Here is a 19613-nt window from a genome sequence, read left to right as displayed (position 1 = left end):
TGTGAAATGAAATATGCACCACTGCAGCCCTTTTAGACACATTTGCCATGGAAAATCATAAATAAATTTCAATTTATTTCTCTTGGTTTAAATTTGTTTTAATGCCTTTTTGCATTGAAACTGGCCAAATGACAATTTAATTGACAAGAAACTGAATATGCTCTTAAAGGTTAACAACCTTGATTAATTAATACACTAGAGCAATAAAAACAGTTCTTAAAGTCAGTTTAACTCAGGAGCAACATGGAGCAACAATTTAAGCTGAGTTTGTTCTTCACATTAACGAATTACACCTGAGTTCAAAATTCTATGTCAAGGGGTAAGAAGTTTTCGTTAAGAAGTTAAAAAGTGTTCAATTATAAATATCAACTTAATTATTGTGTTTATAGGGAAAGGGCAGAAATATTTCCATAACTTTTCTAGCAGTTTGATCAACACTTCTTAAAGACTTACTTCTAGCAACTTTTGTTTCGACTCATTAAAGTGCTTAATTTGTATGTTCCATGGCTAGGAATCTTTAACCTTTTCAATTAATTGCTGTTCATGGTGATGGCTTCAATCAATTTTTAATTTGGCTGTCTATCCACAAGCTGCCTGTATCGTCTTGCCTGTAATTGATAGATTCAATGAAGCAAATATACTTACCACACACACACGTCAATATGTTGTGTGTGTGTAACTCTGTTTATTCGGCAAATTGGCAAATCAATTGCCTTAACTGTGGTGCAGATCTCTCTTCCCCTCAAATAACTAATAATGGAAAGTTTGCCACGCGCATTGACGCTTCGACAAAATGTTCGATAAGTCGTCTGTGAATTGGATTTGAGTGTGTCATTACCATTTGGCCTGAGGGTAAAGTGGGAACAAAACTGAGAGACAAATTCTTGACAGATGCAGGCAGTCGAAAGCCACAAAGTAAATCGAAGTCCCAATGAAAATTAATGTAATGCAATTGTTTGATTATTGTAAATAAATTTGCGGTGAGGCCAAACAATACACAAATTTCATTAGGATTGACAACTGAAATTTAGATGACATTTGAGGTAAGGCCAATTATGTGAAATTATTGAAAGTTGAAAGTGAGAAACAATAAAGAAATGAAATCGCTTTCACTTTCTCTAACAATCAGTTTTACTTAGTTGGCTTGTGGATAAAAATCTAAATACATATACCTATTTTTTTGCTAAAATCTGATTGCCTTTAAATTGCTTTTTGTGTCTGTTGTTGGACAGAAAGATGTCTAAACAGTACGCGCCGTTTATTAAGCCTTATATGCAGTACAATGAGCATGGCTGGGGTCCATGTGAACTGGATGTTGTGGAGGTGCCGTATCAGCCATTCAGCAAGAGTGATCGTTTGGGTAAGATTTGTGACTGGACTGTGGTGACGCAGGATAAGAAGTACACAAACAAGTACGCCTCGTCGTTTGGCAATAATAACCAATATGCGTACTTCCATGAGGAAGATGATGAATCTTTTCGCTTGGTCGATTCGGCTGGCAACAAAGTGTTCAGGCCGTATCAACGGTCGCGCGGCTTCCGTCCGAGTGCGAACAATAATCCACGCAATGTCCGCAATCAGCGGGGTAGAAAAGGTAATGCCATGGGCAGTAGCATGGGTCCCGGGCTAGCAAGTATCACTCAGAGGTACGGTAAGGGACGCGATGGACGCCGTCCTCAGGGTCGCAAGTTTCGTAATCTTCCCGCTCGCCTGAGGGAGGGTTCTGTGATGGTGCAGTCGGATTGGGTTTCTGTCAAGGAGATAGACTTTCCCCGTTTGCTGAAGCTTAGCTTGCCCAATATGAAGGAGGGTGAGGATATTGTGACCTGCGGAGCCCTTGACTACTATGACAAGGCTTATGATCGTGTCAATTTGAAGAATGAGCGCACTTTGATGAAAATCGATCGCATTGTTCATACAGCTACGACCACAGATGATCCAATAATTCGTCGCTTGTCCAAAACTATGGGCAATGTATTCGCCACCGATGACATATTGGCCACCATAATGTGCTGCACTCGCTCCAATTACTCTTGGGATGTGGTTATCGAGAAGCTGGGCACAAAAATCTTCTTCGACAAACGTGACAGTGTCCAATTCGACTTGCTGACTGTGAACGAGACATCCCAGGAACCGCCAATGGATGAAGAGGGCTCCAACAATTCAGCCCACAGTCTGTCCATGGAGGCCACTTTAATAAATCACAACTTCAGTCAACAGGTTCTCAAAATGGGTGCAGAAGAAAACAAATTTAAGCTTGCAGAGCCAAATCCATTCGAAGAAGCTGGGGTAGTGTTGGCCAGTATGGGTTATAGCTACAAGCAATGGGATCTGGGTAATGATATCACTCTAGTCGCCCGTTGCAAACATAATGGAGTAGCCCAATTGCCCAATGGGGATATGCAATTCCTATCGATACGTGCCCTAAACGAATGGGACTCCAAGGCTGCCAGTAGCATTGAGTGGCGTCAGAAGTTGGACAGTCAACGTGGAGCAGTTTTATCCACTGAATTGCGTAACAACGCTTGTAAATTGGCCAAATGGACTGTGGAGTCTGTTCTCGCCGGTTCGGATCAACTCAAATTGGGATATGTCTCGCGTGTGAATCCTCGCGATCATCTGCGTCACGTCATCCTGGGCACTCAGCAGTTCAAGCCCCAGGAATTTGCCACACAAATCAACTTGAATATGGATAACTGTTGGGGCATCCTACGTTGCCTTGTTGATATCATAAGAATGCAACCAGATGGCAAATACCTAATCATGAAGGATCCAAACAAGCCTATGGTAAGGATTTATCATATACCCGAAAACGCCTTTGACTCCGATTTGTCCGAAGAAGAGGAGAGCAGTGAGGACAAGCTATTCGGCCTCTCCATGAACAATTAATGGAAAAATTCTTTACAATAATTTAATTGATATTCAACTTTAATTCATTCTCACCTTTCGTTCTCTGAAATTACACATTTTTCCATTTATGATAATTACCTGCATAAATCAATCATGATGTATACCTACCTATATAAATATTAATTGCCCCACCGTTTACCAAGCTATTAATTAAGGTTTACATCTTGTGTAATTTCGTTTTTCCTTTTTTTTTTTTTGTGTAATTTGCCTCATACATAATTACAACGTTTTCACCTAGGGTTAGCAGAAGGAGCAGTGGGGGGGGAGGAATGGAGGCTTGAGGGAATTGTCGTCAGTACTTAAGGGCCTCAAAAAACATTTGCTTTTCTTTACTTTTTCTTTCACTACGATTTCACTTTCAGTTCCATTTAGTAAAGAATTGATTGTTGTTACGCCATAGCAATAAGAACCACAATAATAATAAGTAGGAAAAACAAGAACACAACACAGAAAAAAAAAACCCCCAACGTCTTGTCAAGCTCACTTATGCCTTGACGAGAGTCGCAGTCGTCGTCGTTGTAGTTGTAGTTGTAGTTGAATGCAACCAACCGGAAAGTCCTTCCAGAGCCAAAAACATCAGCGTTGCACCACCAGCAGGTGGGTCGAGGGAGGGGGTGGGGACTCAGGAGTACTGTATGGCGGTAGGAAACAATGGCATTTGCAGTGCTTTTGCACAAGTTGCCTGGCATAAATTTTAATTTTTATGCAACAAAAGCGGGAAGAACCAGCAGAGGCGCTGCCAACGAATGGTACAACGAAAAACAATATGAGGGAAACATTTAACGGATTAATTGAGAATTTTAAATGCCCTACACTTGCAGAAGATCATAATAACAGAGTAAATTCATAATTGACAATGGGAAAATCAATTAAAAAACTTAAGTAGATCCATTCAAATTATTAGTTCGTTTTAAGATTTGATTTTAATTTAAACATCTTCCATTCCATTCCTTCTTTTCAGTATTTCAATTTCTGTCTTTCAAGTAAGATTTGTTTAAATTTTTTGTGTATATTAAATAATATCTTTATTCGGCGTATGTCCTGTGTCATTTAAAATGGGAAAATAGTGTGCTTACTCTTAGCGAGGGTCTTAACAAGGCAGGCTGCTTATCGCATGCGAGCGCGCCCTAAAGTATGCAAGCGGTTTTTCACTTTGCTGCTGCTGCTGTTATTCTTGTTCTTGTCGCTGCTTCTGTTGGTATTGTTGTTGTGATTGTGCTCTGGGTAAGTACTTACTTATGTGCTGGGGCATTATTCTTGGCCGTATTCGTTCTTTTCGCTAAACCGCCGCCACTTTTTCTAGTGCCAGAATGGGGATGAGATCTAACCGAAACCCAAACCCAAACCAGAAGCAACCACAGCGGCGACGTGGCAATGCAGCTGCATAATGTGGCATGCGGTTTGCATTAAAAATGATATGCAATGCGAGAACCAGCTGCAAGGAGCAGAAGAAGAAGAGATGAACAAGCAGAAGGATATATGTAGTAGGAGAGAGAAAGGGCAAGTAGAAGAACAAACTGGCAGAATGGCAGGCAGTCACTGACAGCCGCATGGCAATTATAATCCACACAATCACATACACACACACACATAAACGCACAATACACGCACAACCAACACTTCAGGATGGTTGTATGCGGCTTAAGTGTGTTAACGGGAGAATAGTAGAAAATGGGAAAAGGGAAGAGAAACATGGCATGTAAGCAGCTGCCACTGACACACACACATCAACATGCATGACACTGTGTCGCCCCGTCAGAGCTTAGCAGCCGGATAGTCCGTAGGTGGCAATGGCAACCCGATTCCGCCCCATTGGGCGCCCACCTTCCCAGCCTTCGCTTCTCGAATGACGCTTTTGATGTCCGCTGCTTCCGCTGCTTTTTGGCTTGGTTGCTGTTATCTAACAAGCTTTTTATGTGATTACCTTTACCTTCTGTTAGTTTTACTATAATTTTTGGCCTTTTACGCTTAACGAGATTGTTGCCAGACTTACACATACACACATGGAACGAAACCGAGACGTGCCAATGTCGGTTATAATGTAAAGTCCACAATCCTAACGCCACCTCCCCTCCCCATCCAATACATACATACATACATATGTATGTATGTGCTTTGCTTTTGTACTGTTCATTTCCTGACACTTAATGCCGAACAATAGGGAAAGTGTAGCCGAGTTTAAGGTTAGTCAAGCGTTTAATAAAAAGCAATAAAATATACAAGTGCAGGAAATTGAAGGCCCAGTTTTCGACTTATGACTAGGGCCAATGCAAAGATAATTGTATTGACCAACCATTGAAAGACAGCAAGCCAATTGCACATGACTTCAAACCGGCCAAAATGATGATCACAATGGATATTGCTAGAAATGAACTAATTATCAACCCTGGTCGGGGTTCGTTAACAAGAGTTTCCTACATGATAACGGTCTATGAACTATCTTGATTGAAGTATTCAAGTTAATTAGTTTCGTAAAATCAGTAGAAGATACTGATAGATAACATTTCCACAGATGCTGAAGATGTTAGTTGCTATCAGTCAAATTAAGTTATGGAACCCTCATTAAATGTGAGCCTCTTTAGCTCAGTGGTAGAGCACTGGTCTTGTAAACCAGGGGTCGTGAGTTCAATCCTCACAGGAGGCATCCTTTTTCTTTTTTTTTTTTCACTTTACTGAGATTTTAGAAATATTAAAATCAAATTGAATCTTTTTCGTCAAACTGATTTGTGACTTCTGTCAGAAAACGAGAGAGAGAGAGAGAAATTGACGTATGAATTTTCAACCATTTAGATAGAAGGAAGGCATCTTAGCTTCTTTGGTGTGTTGGTGTGGCTGTCATCGACATCGGCTTAGGCGATATGACATGATGTCAATTGACTGACGCCAACAAATTTTCTGCCGTCTGCAACTGAAAGTGCGCGCTGCAATAATTTGTGATTCCAATGACGTTTTTCAGACCCGACCAGCTCTGGCTTCTTCTTGTCGAAGGAGCATCTTCCTTTCGTTTTCTTCTGCCTTGAACAACTTCATCATTCGTCTGTACGTATGTGTATGTAAGTGTGTTTGTAGGTGGGTACGAGTATATTCACAGTTCATAAAATTGGAACGTTGGGCGGCTCGGCAAAATCGAAATAAAAATTTATGTGCACATGTTTGAATTTATTGCCTTCGAATCGAGTGAGATGGAATGAAAAGAAACAACAAGGAAAATAAAATAGAAGGGAACCAAGCGAGGAAAATCTACCCCCTCCCCCCTCACTCTCTTTTCTCGAATGAGATTCATGTGGCGTTTGCGTGTGTAAATGTTATTCAATCAAATGTGAAATCATATGAACTCCACCTTCACAAACATCAACAACAACAACAACAACAATCACTCATAAACATTTTATTTACCTTTAATTTCGTGCAAAAGCGTCTTTTCTGCCCGCCCAGTGATTTAATGTTTATTTCCTCCGCCCCTTCCCCCGTTAGCCAACAAAATCCTCCCCGTCGATTCGATCCAACATGTGTTGGAATTATTGGTTCAACATTCACTTCCCTCTCAATTGTTGAATTCTATGCTCGAAATTTTTTTTTTATGACTAAATAACAGGATTTTATACTGAAGGATCCATGTCCTTACTAGGGGGGATGAATGAAAAGTGTGTCGTTCGGTTTATTGACGCAAAAATGGCAAATTTTTGTTTACTCAGTGCGATGCAGGAACTCGAAGTGTTTAGCCATAAATAAATACATCTACAGATATTTTGTCATCGATGAGTTATGACATTTTTCATTTTTCTTTTTTACACATATTTTTATTACAAAATTGTTGAGAGACCCAGCAGAAAGGAGGAGCGGCACCAAGGGATCCACACAAATTCTGGGGTGGGGGGAGGCAATTGTTTTTTCAGTGTGGAGAGATTGATTCGAAAAACTTGTCCCAATCTGCTCAAGACTCCTAAAGAGAACCAAAGATTGTTCAATATGGTCTCTTTATTTAAATATACACAAAATACAAAGATAAATTTACATAAACTTATTAATCATAATTTAAGATAAGAATTTCCTTTTCCAACCGATGGTCAATTAAATATTTTGTTTGTTTTATATTTTTTTTTTTCGCCGGCAGATTAAGATTACTTTTTGGAAAGGGCAACAAATGCGTCATGAGCTGCTTTGCGCATAACTTTGCCATTGAGGTTTGCGGGCATTTTATCGGTGAAGAAGACACCAGCTCGAATTTGCTTTTGGGGGTCCAGCAGACGTTTGGCCACATGTTCAATTATATCATTCGCACTCAAGTCGGAACCCTTTCGCTTGACTACCAGAGCGCCGGCTTCATCGCCACAGTGCTCATCGTAAATGCCCACAACGCAGACGCGCAGCACATCGGGCAGTTCGGCTATAACATTTTCAATTTCTGTGGGCCAATATTGTAGGCCCTTATACTTGCGAACTTCCTTTTGGCGATCGACTATATACAAGTAGTTGTCCTCATCAAAGTAACCCATATCGCCGGTGTGAAACCATCCCTCATCGTCCTGTACACGATGAGACTCCTCGGGATCATTGTAGTAGCCACTCCAGACGCGTCCCGTATGGACACAAATCTCGCCAATCTCATGATAGCCCAGATTCTTGCCCTGGTCGTCAATTATTCGAATACGTTTGCCTGGTAAAGGTTTGCCCGCTGCTCTCAGCTTCACTTGTCCCAGATTCAAAGCGATGGAACCAACTTCGGTCATGCCATAGGCTGAACTGATTACAGCATTTGGACAAAGGCTTTGAATATTCTTGAGTGTGGCCACAGTGACCAAACCGCCGCCATAGTTCAATCGCCTCAACGAAGCTAATCTCTCGGATGTGGCCTCGGGACAGTCAACCAACGAGGATATATGCTCCGGCGGTATGATACAATAATTGATTTTGTATTTCTCCACCATTCGTGAAAAATTAGCCGGATCGAATGGGCTAGTCGTAATAATACGCCTTGCCCCAAAAACGGCGCTGAAAACAAAGGCCCACAGGCCAGTTATCCAATCCAAACTGGCCGATACGAAAAATATCAATTGACTATTCACTGCCCTGCGAAAAAAATGTTGATGATGAGATGGCCTAATCGAATGGGACCAATCGAACTTACATGCTATCCTGTATAAGGACTCCGTTTGGCACACAAACGGCTTTCGGCAATCCCGTCGTACCCGATGAGCATAAAATGGCCACAGTTTGATGTTCCTCTTGTAATGGTTCGGGTCTACATTAAATTAGTTAAAGAAATTGAAACTTCTATTAAAGGAGCATAAACTTTATCACTCACTCGTAAAACAGTTCGGCATGTGAGGGCTCAAAGAAATCCTCAATTTTTTGAATGCCATCCAATTGTCCGGTTAAGGTAATTATAATCGGTTGGAATTCCGATGTGGCAGATAGCACTTTATCATAATCGGCGGCATCACAAAATACAATCTTTGGCTTAGTTATGTTATACAAATGTTTGATGGTGCCTTAATAGAAATCAAACAAAATTGTATTGAAACTAAATGAAATGATTAATAATGAAATTGTCAACAAACCTCCATCAAGCAATGGATTGACTGAATGGAATGGTGTTGCATTCATTAAACATGCCACAGCCACAGGCATGACATAGGTTGAATTCTTGGCCGATATGCCAATCACATCGGTATGATTATAGCCGGATTTTTTGAAATATAAGGCCACCCGTGTCGCCCATGTAAGTGCTTGGCCGTAGGTGACGGTCACATTTTCAGTATCCGATATCTACAGAACTATAAATCTTATAGAACTATTTTGATAGCAAGGGCAGACAAACTTACCTGGCAAACATTTTGTGGCCAGTTTCTCATGGTTTTAAATATAATTTTACCCACTGATGTATCATTTTTATATACCGATTCCAATTTCTTGCCACTCCAGACTTTTGTCTTCTCATCGTATGTTGTTGGTATGGACAACATCTTCGTCTGTCACTGATCACACACTGAATCTATCTAAGTTCAGTTCTTGGCAATGAACTGATATTTATAAAAGAAAACCTAGATATAACTTTGACTAAACTTCAAGTTGAATGAAACATCGAGCACTATCTCTATTCCAATGATAAGGCATGGCCTAGGCCAATTCACAATGGTTCAGTTTAAGAAATAAACCCATTAATATAATGCTTATTTACTTGTGCCTCATTGATTAGATAAATTTCTTTAGATTTGCTTCAGCGTGCCGTGATTGAATTTAATTCAAGTCCCCTTTGTTTCACTAGCCGCTCGCTCTATCGAGCGACTATTCTATTTATGGTCCCAGCTGGGAATTTGGGAATTATCCAATTAAGTAAAATTTAAATATACGTGGGAAAAAGTATTTGCGAATATTTTATATGGCTTGCAATTCTAATATTCTCGCGATTAACTACATAGACAATCTCGATCTTTGGGAAAATGTAAGCAAAGTAAATGTTTATTTGAAGCAGTAAATATATAAACCTTATTTAAGATTAGGATAAGTTTTTATTTTAACATAAAAGTCATTTGCAGAGTATTTAAATATCTTATTGATTCTTTCGCAACCTTTGTGACTTTATTAATCTAGTCACTTGGCTTAATTTGGCACGCGTTTAAAGTCCCCCCAAAGCTTTCTAATTGCCAAAATTCCAATCAGTATCTAGATTTGAAAAAAAAAAAACAAAAATGCTCATCAAACACAAAAAACGAAAAGTTATCAATTAAAAAAATATCATTTTATTTATAATTGAATGCACTGAGAATTGAATTGAATTTTCTAGCATTTTAAATGCAATCGCTGGTGAGGACTCCTGTGTGTGCCCTTTTGATTTTGCCTGGCAACTGGAAATCCTTCAATTCTGGGAAATTGATTGGCTTTGGTTTGGTTTCGTTTTGCCTTTCATTTTTACTTTACTTACAGGTTTTCGTTTTTCTTTTCTTCTCTTTGGCATTTCTGTTTTTTTTTTTTTTTTTTTTGTCTGTTTTCATTGCAGTTGCAGTTGGGGAAAAAGTTTGTACAACGAACCTTTATTTAAATACCTTAGCAAAAAAGTTTTTCCTGAGATATTTGCAAACATCTGTTCTCCGCAAAGCAAACGCTGTGGTTGTCGCCTCGATGATGATGAAGTTCCGCCGCATTCCGCATTCATCCTTACCGCAGATGTCTTCTATACACTATTTGGCGGGATTGAGTTGAGTTGAGTCGAGTTGAGTCAGCTGCCAATCACTAGATTGGCCTTGAGAGAGGTTTCTACTCTTATCATTTTTACTTCCTTATTATTAATTTGGTTAAACCACAGCAACAAGAACAATCTATACTAGACTCTTGACGTAATACCTAACTAGATAAAGATAGTTTTCATGATTTTATGCATTGTAATGGGTTTATACCCAAATTTTAATTAAAATTTGCAAACTTACTTAGATAAGAATTACTTTAAGTTATCAAACCAGTAATATAACCAATATGACTCACAACATTTCGGTATGCCCTCATTCATTTCGGTCATCTTTTTATATATCTGGAGACTTTTGTACATAAAAAATATTGCAGAATTTAACGTGATGCCAGTTGGGAAAGGAGTTTCGATGAAGAACTGTCTTTCCATGGAATAAGAGTGTATAGACCAAGTCGTTGTTTCTCAACTGACTTAAACTTTTGTAGTGTGGTTTGGCTTCTTTATCATTCGCCTTGCTGCTCATCTATTTCGGTGAGATGAATGCGAAATTTTTCTTATTTAACTGACATTGGCGTTGTCGTTGGTCGCCTTTTTCGATTTTTGGCATCCTTTAGAAGAAAATCTGTTTTTTTTTTTTCTCATTTTCAAAGGTTGTTAGATGTTCCCCGCACTCTTGGTTAGTTTAGAGAGATTTGCTTTGCTGGCTGAGTTACTTTTATAATGGTTAACTAGCTTCCTTGACTACTGGACTACTATGTAGCATTGCTGGCAGTGCAACTTTTGCTCTCGTCTTTTTTTTTCTTTCTTTTTGGCTCATCCTATATCTTGCTCTGCTTTCGTTTTCCACCTTTAGCAGTGTGTTATTATGCCCTGGGTTTTTCCTTTTTCGAGTAATTTTTTTCCTACTGTTTTTGTTGCTGCTGCTGCACACAAGTTTTTCATTTGTAATTCAAGATGTCAGTCAGCTGGGAGGACCAAAACTTAATTAAAGTTCCGCACTTTTCATGCCTTTTTTCCTTTAGCTGCCTCGCTGTTGCTTCTCTCGTTATGTATGTATTTAGCCAACTCTCCGTCCCATTCCCAATTTCGTTTAAATTCGGGCTGTCTGTCTGTCCATCTATCCGCCTGCCTTTCTGTCTGTCTGTCTGTCTCGCTGTTTGTCTGTCTAAAATGTCTTTTCACTGGCTTGCTTGGTTGCATGCGGCTTGCTTTTTTTTTTGGGGGGCGGGGAAGGTGGTTTTATCTTTCAACTGCAAATTTTTCCTGTACCTGCAGCAAATGCTTGCCCCAACTTTGTTAGTCTGCCAGCTTCAGGTCATCCTTGGTAGAAACATACACCAAATGTTCATGTGTGTGTGTGTGTGCGTGTATGTATTTTTATGAGCTTATTTTATACTTTTCACTTCTAATTTGGTTTTACGTTTGGGCCACTGTCATGTGCAGATTTCAACTTGTTGAGCCACAGCCATTTTACTTAGTTGGCCACAGGTTTTGCCTTACTTGGTTATCCATTTCACTAGCAACATACACCTAAATATTTGGTTACATACACGTACACTGTGTGTATGTATGTATGTATGTACAGGACATCTAATTTAATTAACTGGACATGACCTGAAAAGGAGACAAGGCAAATTGGAGCTCTTGGCCCTCATTAGGTATGCATTGAGTTTCCATTCTCGTTCTCATTCTCATTCATTCAAGTTGGAAAGGAAAAACTTTGTTGATAACTCTAATTAGCATATGAAGAAATCAAAATAACATTTGGAATGCAAAAAAATATGCATAATATGAAAAATATTTATTATTAAACATTAGGTTCCATAAACCATTTAACAAATGCCTCTCTTGGTAGAATATATTTTGGTTTTCCAATATCAACTAATTTTTATTAATTGATCCCATCTTTTAGTGGCCTTTTGGCGCCTAAGTAGAAAGGGGTTTTAAGTAAATTATTTAGATCTAACAACTTTTATATAAACTAAATGTGAAAAGTGTTCTTTTTGATATGAGGTTGAAAGAATTAAGTTAGTTCCATATAAATCAATTTTTCTCGAATATTAACGAGATATTTATTTCAAATACTTTGCAGTAATCAGTACTTTACTGCTTGTCTTCGAGAACTGTTTAAGTTATGGTAAGTCTGTCTTTCTAAATTTTAGTCAAAGTATAATTTGTTGTTGTTTTCCGCCAGATCAAACTGTTTTATTTGGTTTTTGTCATCGGAATCCGGTTTTCCATTGTTACAACCACCTGCGGTAATTTTATAACAACAAATGATTTGCACAACATGGTAATGGTTGAAATTGAGAAATTTTTTTTGGATAGGTAATGTTTTTTATTGTAGAGAAGAACCATATGCATTTCCAATTATAAATACTTGTTCTCCATTTTGTAGCCTTAGTAAGGAATGCGGAGATAATGAAAATGGCGTTTTCATGATGGCCATTATAAAGATGACAGGAATGATTGAAAATGGAATGCCCCTTATGGAAGCTCTTGATAGTTTCGACAATATCATTCGGGGGGAGATCGAGAAAGTTGAAGAATGGCAAATAGAGCTTACACGAACAACACCCCTACGTACTTGGTATCAGAAATATTGGGTGAGAGAAGAAAGGGACGTGTGTCACACATTCTGGGAGAAAATTGTTTGTCATATTTATCCATACTTTAAGGCTTGCTATCATGCTTATCTAGTTGTAAAACGGTGCAGCAAACATGGATGTTACGGTTAAATAAATTTGTATATAAAATTTAAAGATCATATTTGATAAAAGGAAAATGAAAAGTGACTTTTCCAAACACTGAGTTACAGAACTGACTTAGTTTCGTTTTAGTTTCAAGTTTAGAGAATTAAATTCGTTCCAAATAAATCAATATTTTTCGAATATTATCGAGATATTATTTCAAATACCTTGCAGTAATCAGTACTATACTGCTTGTCTTTGAGAACTGTTTAAATTGTGGTAAATATCTTCCTCCGACAGGTTAAGGTGCTTTATTTAGTTTTTGTCATGGTGTTTCTCTGATGCCCATTGTAAAGATAACAGCAATGATTAAACGTGGAATGCCCCTTATGGACGCTCTTGATGAATTCGACCATGTCATTTGGGAGGTAATCGAAAAAGTTGAAGAATGGGAAATAGAAGCAACTACTTAGTAAGTGAGAAATACTCGAAGTGTGTAACACATTCGGGTAGAAAGTTAATTTATCCATTCCTAAACGTTTGCTATAGATAGTATCTAATCTGGCGTTAAGTCAATTAACAATTGATTAAAGCGTGATATGTTTCGGTCCCATTTCATTCATGGAATGGTCGTATATTTACTACAAAATCAAAAAAATTAAATAACCATAACATTTACTAGATACTATCCATATGGTATGAGTTGAAATAGTTTTCTATACTCCCACGCACATATATATCACAGGGTATAAAAAGAAATCAATGTCAATGCCATGACAATCAGATATACGCGAAATTAAAATGTGAATACAAAAGGTTAGAAAAAGAAAAACAAAGCGAAATCCAACAAAATAATCTAAGGGAAAGTATTCTATTAAATGCATATCTCTCCCTCTCTCTCTCTCACGCTCTCGTTTGCTCTCCCTCTCTTGAGAATTAAATCAGTTAAGAGCCATTGGCCATTGCCACACCGTTTCCCGTCATTTCAAGGTCCTCATTTTTACCGTGTGTCTCTTGAGGGAAGGGGGGAAATTGGCGCCTCGTTTACACACTCTTTTGGTTTTCATGTCCTAGTTTCTCATTTTCGTTGGCAAATTTATGCAATGCTTATTAGTTGCAATTTGCTCGTTCTTAGGAATAGAATCGAAACAAAATTTTTAAATCTTATTTGACTCAAGTAACCACCTGATTACAATGGGTAAAAACAAGGGAGGTGGCGGTGGAGGAGGAGGAGGTGCAGGTGGTGCAGTAGGAGGTGGCGGTGGCAATGTAAGCAATATTTGTGTTATGCAACTCAACTATTAATTGTGAGTTCAATTCGCTTAAATGCATTTACAATTTTCCACATTTTTTCCTCAATCTCTCATAGCTATACAGTTGCAGAATTTCCTACTTCCTTTAGGTTCTAAAATAAAAAAAGTCTGTACAGTGCATGACATAATTATATGCTTGTTCGTTGTTGGTGTAATCGCAAAATTATTTGCTACATTGCAACATTGTTGGCAGACAAGAAAAAAAAAGGAGATGTAACTATAAAGCATAGCAAAAAATATATGGCAAATATCTGATTTGTGTCTAATTATAATCTTATCCCTCTCCCTTATCAATAATTTATTGAAAATGTTTAACTTACAATCCCATTATGCATAAAGTGAACAAAAAAAGATGAAAGTCTTTTCGTGACTTTTTGAGATACATTCTATTTCTCGGCTACCTTTCACTCCTAGTCTTTATTCATTAAGTCGTTAGTTAATTGGCTCTATCCATTAGTCATTATCTATTCAGTGGATAGAAGTAGTAAGTTTTCAACTTAATCAAACTTATTTCGTTTGTGTGTCATTATTTTGTTGTAATCCTTTCACTCAGTTGAAAATTCTTTTTATTTGAATGGCCAACAGAAAAAGGGTGGAAGTGGCCCACCTCCAGGACTGCCGGCAGGAAATAAAAACAAAGCGGGCGGAGGAGCTGACAAAGGAGGCAAAAAAGGACAAGAGCAAAAACCAGCCGGGGGGCGGCTCAAAGAAAGGAGGCAAAAAGTAACAACTACAAAAAATGGAAAAACAAATTACTCTATACACAATATAAACATAAACAAATTAATTGCTAAGTTTTTTAAAACACATTGAAAATGTGCAAAGATGCTTCGGCCCACCGAAGGTTTTATACCCTTGCAGCGCGTTATGACCGTTCCGTTTCCTGGTTCATTCCGAATGGGAGATTACGCGTAGCACAAACTTGTTTTTCATTTTGTTTCTATGCAAATCAAATTCGTTTTCAATTATAAATTGGTATAGGTCTGAATGATTTCAAGTTTGGCTTCAGTTAAACCTTCTGCAAGGATATGAAGATACATAACAGATTTAAATATATCAGGGATAAATATGACAATATTAATTATAATTGTTGATTAAATCATTTTACAAATGTGTTTGGTTTGAAAGTTAACAATGCCAACGTTCAACGTTCTCTCTCTTCCGCTTGGTTGCGCTTCACTTAGCTGGAGCGAAACCACTCCTGAGACATGCCGAAGAACGAGGCTGCACTCGATTTGCTTTTGTTGGCGCCCTCCGATTTGCGCGTTGTCGCCGCCGGCTTTCTTGTCGGTGTGGTCTATGTGTTCAAGAGACACAGAAAGAGAGAGAGAGGGAGAAGAACAATGTTATTTATTAATTAGTTATATCAATTCCTAATTCCATGTGATTAATCAGTTAATTTATGGTTAATTCTGTTGAACATGGACCACACTCTTCATACATACTCTCGTATTGAACACAAAGCATTTTGGCATTTGGCATAATTAGAGAAACGATTTATTAGCTTAGAGATCGCATGCTGGTAACGACTTTGGCTATAAATTCACAAATTTGTGTCTTAACGATTCGATTTCAATAATTGCAACGATTCATTAATTAGCATTTAAGGCACTCAACAGCACTACAGACACACACACACAGGCACACTCACACACACACATATATATATATGCCCCCACTTGGGCATACTCCTGTAATATATGGATATGTGTGTGTATACATATATATGTATGACCAGTTCCTGGCCACTTGCAAGTTTGAGGTTTCAGTTCGGTTTTGGCAAACTTTTCACCAAGCATCCTTACTGATGAAGGACTAAAAATGAAGGAGCCAATACAGTAAAAGGGGAAGGAGTTGGAAGGATGCAACAGCACTAGGAGCAGCAGCAGCAAGTTGCAGCTAATTAAAATTTGTTTTGCGGCATTTTTTGGGTTTTATTAATTGCTGATGGAATCAAATTTGTATAATTAAAATGCTTTTTCAAGTGTTCTCTTTTTTTTTGAAAGAGAGACTTTCCCCAAAAACTTCAATGCATTTTCTATGCTGATTTGGCAAATTAAGTATGTCAAGGGAAATGCATAAACATTAAACGACAAACACATTCATGCAACTCATTAGAAGAAGGTATTAATTGTAAACTATCAACACTATGTACGAGTACTCCAAATCATACCCAGCTTGAGCAAACTGATGAAAATTGTGTGTTATTATTGATCAACGATTACAAAGATATCCTATAAAAGAAATATTATGAACATTCGACAGCATCGAATAGAAATATACGATGGTTAACAGATCTAAATTTCCCCTACATAATAATTGAGCTCAGAACTTACCTTTTCTGATTCCATGACCTCCGTTTTACGCTCAGCGGCCATAGTCGGAGCTGTCAGTCCTTGGGGTGGCATTACAATTGGCAACAACGGGAACCACAGCGATGTTGAGCCCGAAGAACTTAAGCACAAGACATTGGGATCAGCTTCATGGGCCAATGGGGAAGAGTTACTGGGCGATACTATCGAGTCCTTTTGATTTTGCACTGAATTGGGTGTTAGTACACCGAATTCCCCGTGCAGACGATTCGACGAACGGGCAACATGTGTAGAAATATGTTCAGCAAATAGCTCAAAATCAAAGGGATCAATACAATCTTTGAGAGATAATTGAAGAGAATGGAATCGATCATATAATGAACGCTCTTCTCGAGTTATGCCAAATAAACGCTCAAGAAATTTCAAATCGAAATAAAGTTGAAGGGAAATGTTTTGGCTAGATTTAGCACAGTCCGATGTGGACAAGGACTCATAGTGGGAAAGAAGCTCAGACAAGAGTTTCTGATTAAAGGCATGTAAAACTTTGGGTGGCAGAGTTTGGGGCACAGCCTGATTTAGGGAATGAATTAGATCATGGAGGTATGTTTGAAGCGAGAGTCGAGGCTGAATCGGTATGCGTATGGTAGACTGAACACTTTCAGCTGGCTCATCCTCATCGCGCTGCTCCAGTGTTTGGCTTTGCCAGAGCTACAAGACAGATAAACTTAGGTCATTAGAAATCACTTTAACCGCAGAGTTTACTCACTGGAAAATCTCTAAGTACGACTTCATGGTTCATTGTTTTGGGCATTTTATCTTCACAGCTGTTTGCAGAAAGAACATTATCGATTACCAGCAACCAAAATTGAAACATCTCGTCCTCAATTAGGCCACAAAGACGTGGCCAATGCTCTAAGCCCATGGAATTAGCCGACAATTGCCGCCAGCTTGAGGGTGGACAAAAGCAAAGCTTTAAGTTTGGACACAGTTCCACTATAGCTAAGGTGTTTGATAACGCCTGCAGCAAAGCTCGCCGCTCCTTAAGCTTTAGACTCTTGAGACGTCCCAAATATTGAGTTATTTGCTCTTGGGCTGTTTCCCTTAGAAATTTTATTAGTTCTAGCTTATCCTCTGATTTGCTGGGCTGCTCTTGCAACAGGACATTCATTTCGTTAACGATATCAGCTAGATCGGAATCAAATTGCTTGCAAACATCAATTGTGGAGCTATCGTAGCCTTTGGTACGATTGGCCAAACGCTTCGGTTGATCGCTGAGAGCCGCGGCCAGACTCGCGGGTAGATCTTCGCTTTGTTCCCGCCAGATTTGTTCAGCAACTGGCAGTTGGCCTGTTTCCACTTGTTGTAGTACTCTCTCGTAGGTGTTTGTCATGGCTAGAGACCAACTATTTCGGATGATTTCTCTTATGCGCTTATGGATCAAAGGTGTATACTTCGAGCCATAAAAATCCATCTGGCTAGATTTTAAATTCCAATATTGCTCCAAGTGATTGAAATTTAGCCTTTCCTGCGTTGCGCTGGCTGTGGACTTTATGTCCTGTATAGTTTGCATATTGCTGACTAATGCAAAAATTTGCTCCAGTTGTTTTGATGCAAACGAATCGATCTTATCCAGAAATTGCTGTATGGCTGTGGACATTTGATGCACTTCCACTTTAGGATCTTCAAATTGTGGCTTAAAATTTGCTATAATATCGGGAAGAAGGTATGCCAATTGAATTTCACTGCTCTCCATACGATTAATAGTAGGCGCCCAAGCCGATGAATTGCAATCCTTAATCCTTGAAAACAATAGGCCACCATTCTCTGAAAATAAAACGAGAATGAGTGGGGAGGGACAAATGGATTTCAAAAATATATATACCCAACAAACACTTTTCAATTAGATATATGGTATCGTTGAGTATGCCTAAACTGGCCAAAATACGCTCCTTAACACGACGTGGCTCTTTTCCCGTTTTACTCTCTAGTGAATTCAAAAAGGCTGTTGCTCTCAGATGAAGAAAAGTTTTGATGGCAGCCACCAAATCACATTTATCCAAAAGTAAAAGACTTTGTAGACAATCCACAGCCACCTCGCTATTTATAGTCTCTCTCTCCAGCACGGACATTATTGCCTGCTTAATGGTCACATGGAATGGTCGAAGGATTTCCCATTGTTTTGCAGCCACAGGAAGCTTCTGCATCAATTCGCTTTGTCCATCCAACTGGAGGCCTGTGCTGATGTGGCGACTGAAAATAAATAGTTCGGTGGCCGCATAGAAATGCTCATTGTCGATATGTGTCCAAATTAGCTCAGGCAAGGAGGTGAGGAGCTTAATCTGGACCATGCAACTATAATAATTCTGTAATTTTTTATTTTTGGTTCTTGTGCCAAGCCCATCCAGCATGGCATTTTGACCAGGTGGTGACTGGGTATCTTTGAAGCCCAGTAACTGTTGTTCATTCAGTTTCCTACAATTCTCCTGGACATGATGCACCTGCTCAATGAGGGTCCCAGCTGAGGTTTGCATGGCTGCTATGGTATCCGCTGCTTTCAGCAAATCCCGATAGCGTTCTCTATAAAGAAATATTGAAAAAGGTGTGTTTGTTTATGTATTTCCACTTTACCCGATGATGTGGCATTCCACGCCAGCAATAACTCACCCCACTTGTGTTCGCAATTCCTCCCGCTTGTTCTCGACCACTGTCTGGATCTTCTTGTGCACGGCATCGACTTCAGACACATTGTTCTGTTCGAATAAAGTGTCCACATTTAAGTTTAACAAGCTTGCCGTCATTTTACCTAAAATTAATAACAAACAACTTTAGATGACTATCGAAACTCAGCTGTTTGGTTATCGATAACTTTGATAATTTCACTTCGCAATTAATTGTTGTGACTTTAGGGTGGACAATGTAACTTTTTTCTGTGATGTTTTATTTAAATCATTTAATAATTTACAAGTAATATGTGTTAAACAAGTTTGTTTAACTAGTTTTTTTCATTAGGGTTTCATTTATCGCTAACAAGGTATCTAAAAAATTAAAAGAAAAAAAAGGGCACCGCGGGGTATGTTTTTAGCGGGACTATAGTGAAAGTAGCTGTTTCCGGCTAAAAAAAGTGACAAATTTCAAGATAGCGTTGCCAGATGCCAAATTTCAGATTCTCAATTACGCGGGCTTTTTGAATCTTTTGTTCGGA

General features: G+C 38.7%; 3 protein-coding genes, 2 long non-coding RNA genes and 1 other non-coding gene across 6 annotated transcripts; 4 read left to right on the top strand and 2 right to left on the bottom strand.

Annotated features, from left to right (window-relative positions):
- The first annotated feature begins 1135 nt into the window (after positions 1-1135).
- On the top strand, positions 1136-3056 carry eIF3d2 (eukaryotic translation initiation factor 3 subunit d2). Its single transcript, XM_068300527.1, has one exon. The coding sequence runs from the start codon at positions 1237-1239 to the stop codon at positions 2887-2889; it is 1653 nt and encodes a 550-aa protein (XP_068156628.1). The 5' UTR covers positions 1136-1236; the 3' UTR covers positions 2890-3056.
- Positions 3057-5482: 2426 nt separating this feature from the next.
- TRNAT-UGU (transfer RNA threonine (anticodon UGU)) lies at positions 5483-5554 on the top strand. The gene has a single exon. It is a non-coding gene; the product is annotated as a tRNA-Thr (tRNA).
- A 1470-nt stretch (positions 5555-7024) lies between these two features.
- On the bottom strand, positions 7025-8876 carry LOC137585078 (uncharacterized). Its single transcript, XM_068300732.1, has 5 exons — positions 8736-8876; positions 8472-8679; positions 8216-8402; positions 8039-8152; positions 7025-7980 (listed from the first exon to the last, which is right to left on the bottom strand). The coding sequence occupies exons 1-5, from the start codon at positions 8874-8876 to the stop codon at positions 7032-7034; spliced, it is 1599 nt and encodes a 532-aa protein (XP_068156833.1). The 3' UTR covers positions 7025-7031.
- A 3337-nt stretch (positions 8877-12213) lies between these two features.
- Positions 12214-12852, top strand: LOC137585046 (uncharacterized). Its single transcript, XR_011033519.1, has 3 exons — positions 12214-12233; positions 12291-12424; positions 12495-12852. It is a non-coding gene; the product is annotated as an uncharacterized lncRNA (long non-coding RNA).
- Positions 12853-13816: 964 nt separating this feature from the next.
- LOC137585045 (uncharacterized) lies at positions 13817-15210 on the top strand. The gene is made up of 2 exons (XR_011033518.1): positions 13817-14055; positions 14685-15210. It is a non-coding gene; the product is annotated as an uncharacterized lncRNA (long non-coding RNA).
- Cog1 (conserved oligomeric Golgi complex subunit 1) lies at positions 15156-19244 on the bottom strand. Its single transcript, XM_068300691.1, has 5 exons — positions 19076-19244; positions 18294-18988; positions 17178-18235; positions 16436-17119; positions 15156-15396 (listed from the first exon to the last, which is right to left on the bottom strand). Exons 1-5 carry the CDS (start codon positions 19207-19209, stop codon positions 15280-15282), a joined length of 2688 nt encoding a protein of 895 aa, XP_068156792.1. The 5' UTR covers positions 19210-19244; the 3' UTR covers positions 15156-15279.
- Between the last annotated feature and the right edge of the window lie 369 nt (positions 19245-19613).

This window comes from Drosophila tropicalis, unplaced genomic scaffold (genome assembly GCF_018151085.1).
Source record: "Drosophila tropicalis isolate 14030-0801.00 unplaced genomic scaffold, ASM1815108v1 contig_878, whole genome shotgun sequence".
In the NCBI taxonomy this organism is placed as follows: domain Eukaryota; kingdom Metazoa; phylum Arthropoda; class Insecta; order Diptera; family Drosophilidae; genus Drosophila; species Drosophila tropicalis.
This window is presented reverse-complemented; position numbering and strand designations above follow the sequence as displayed.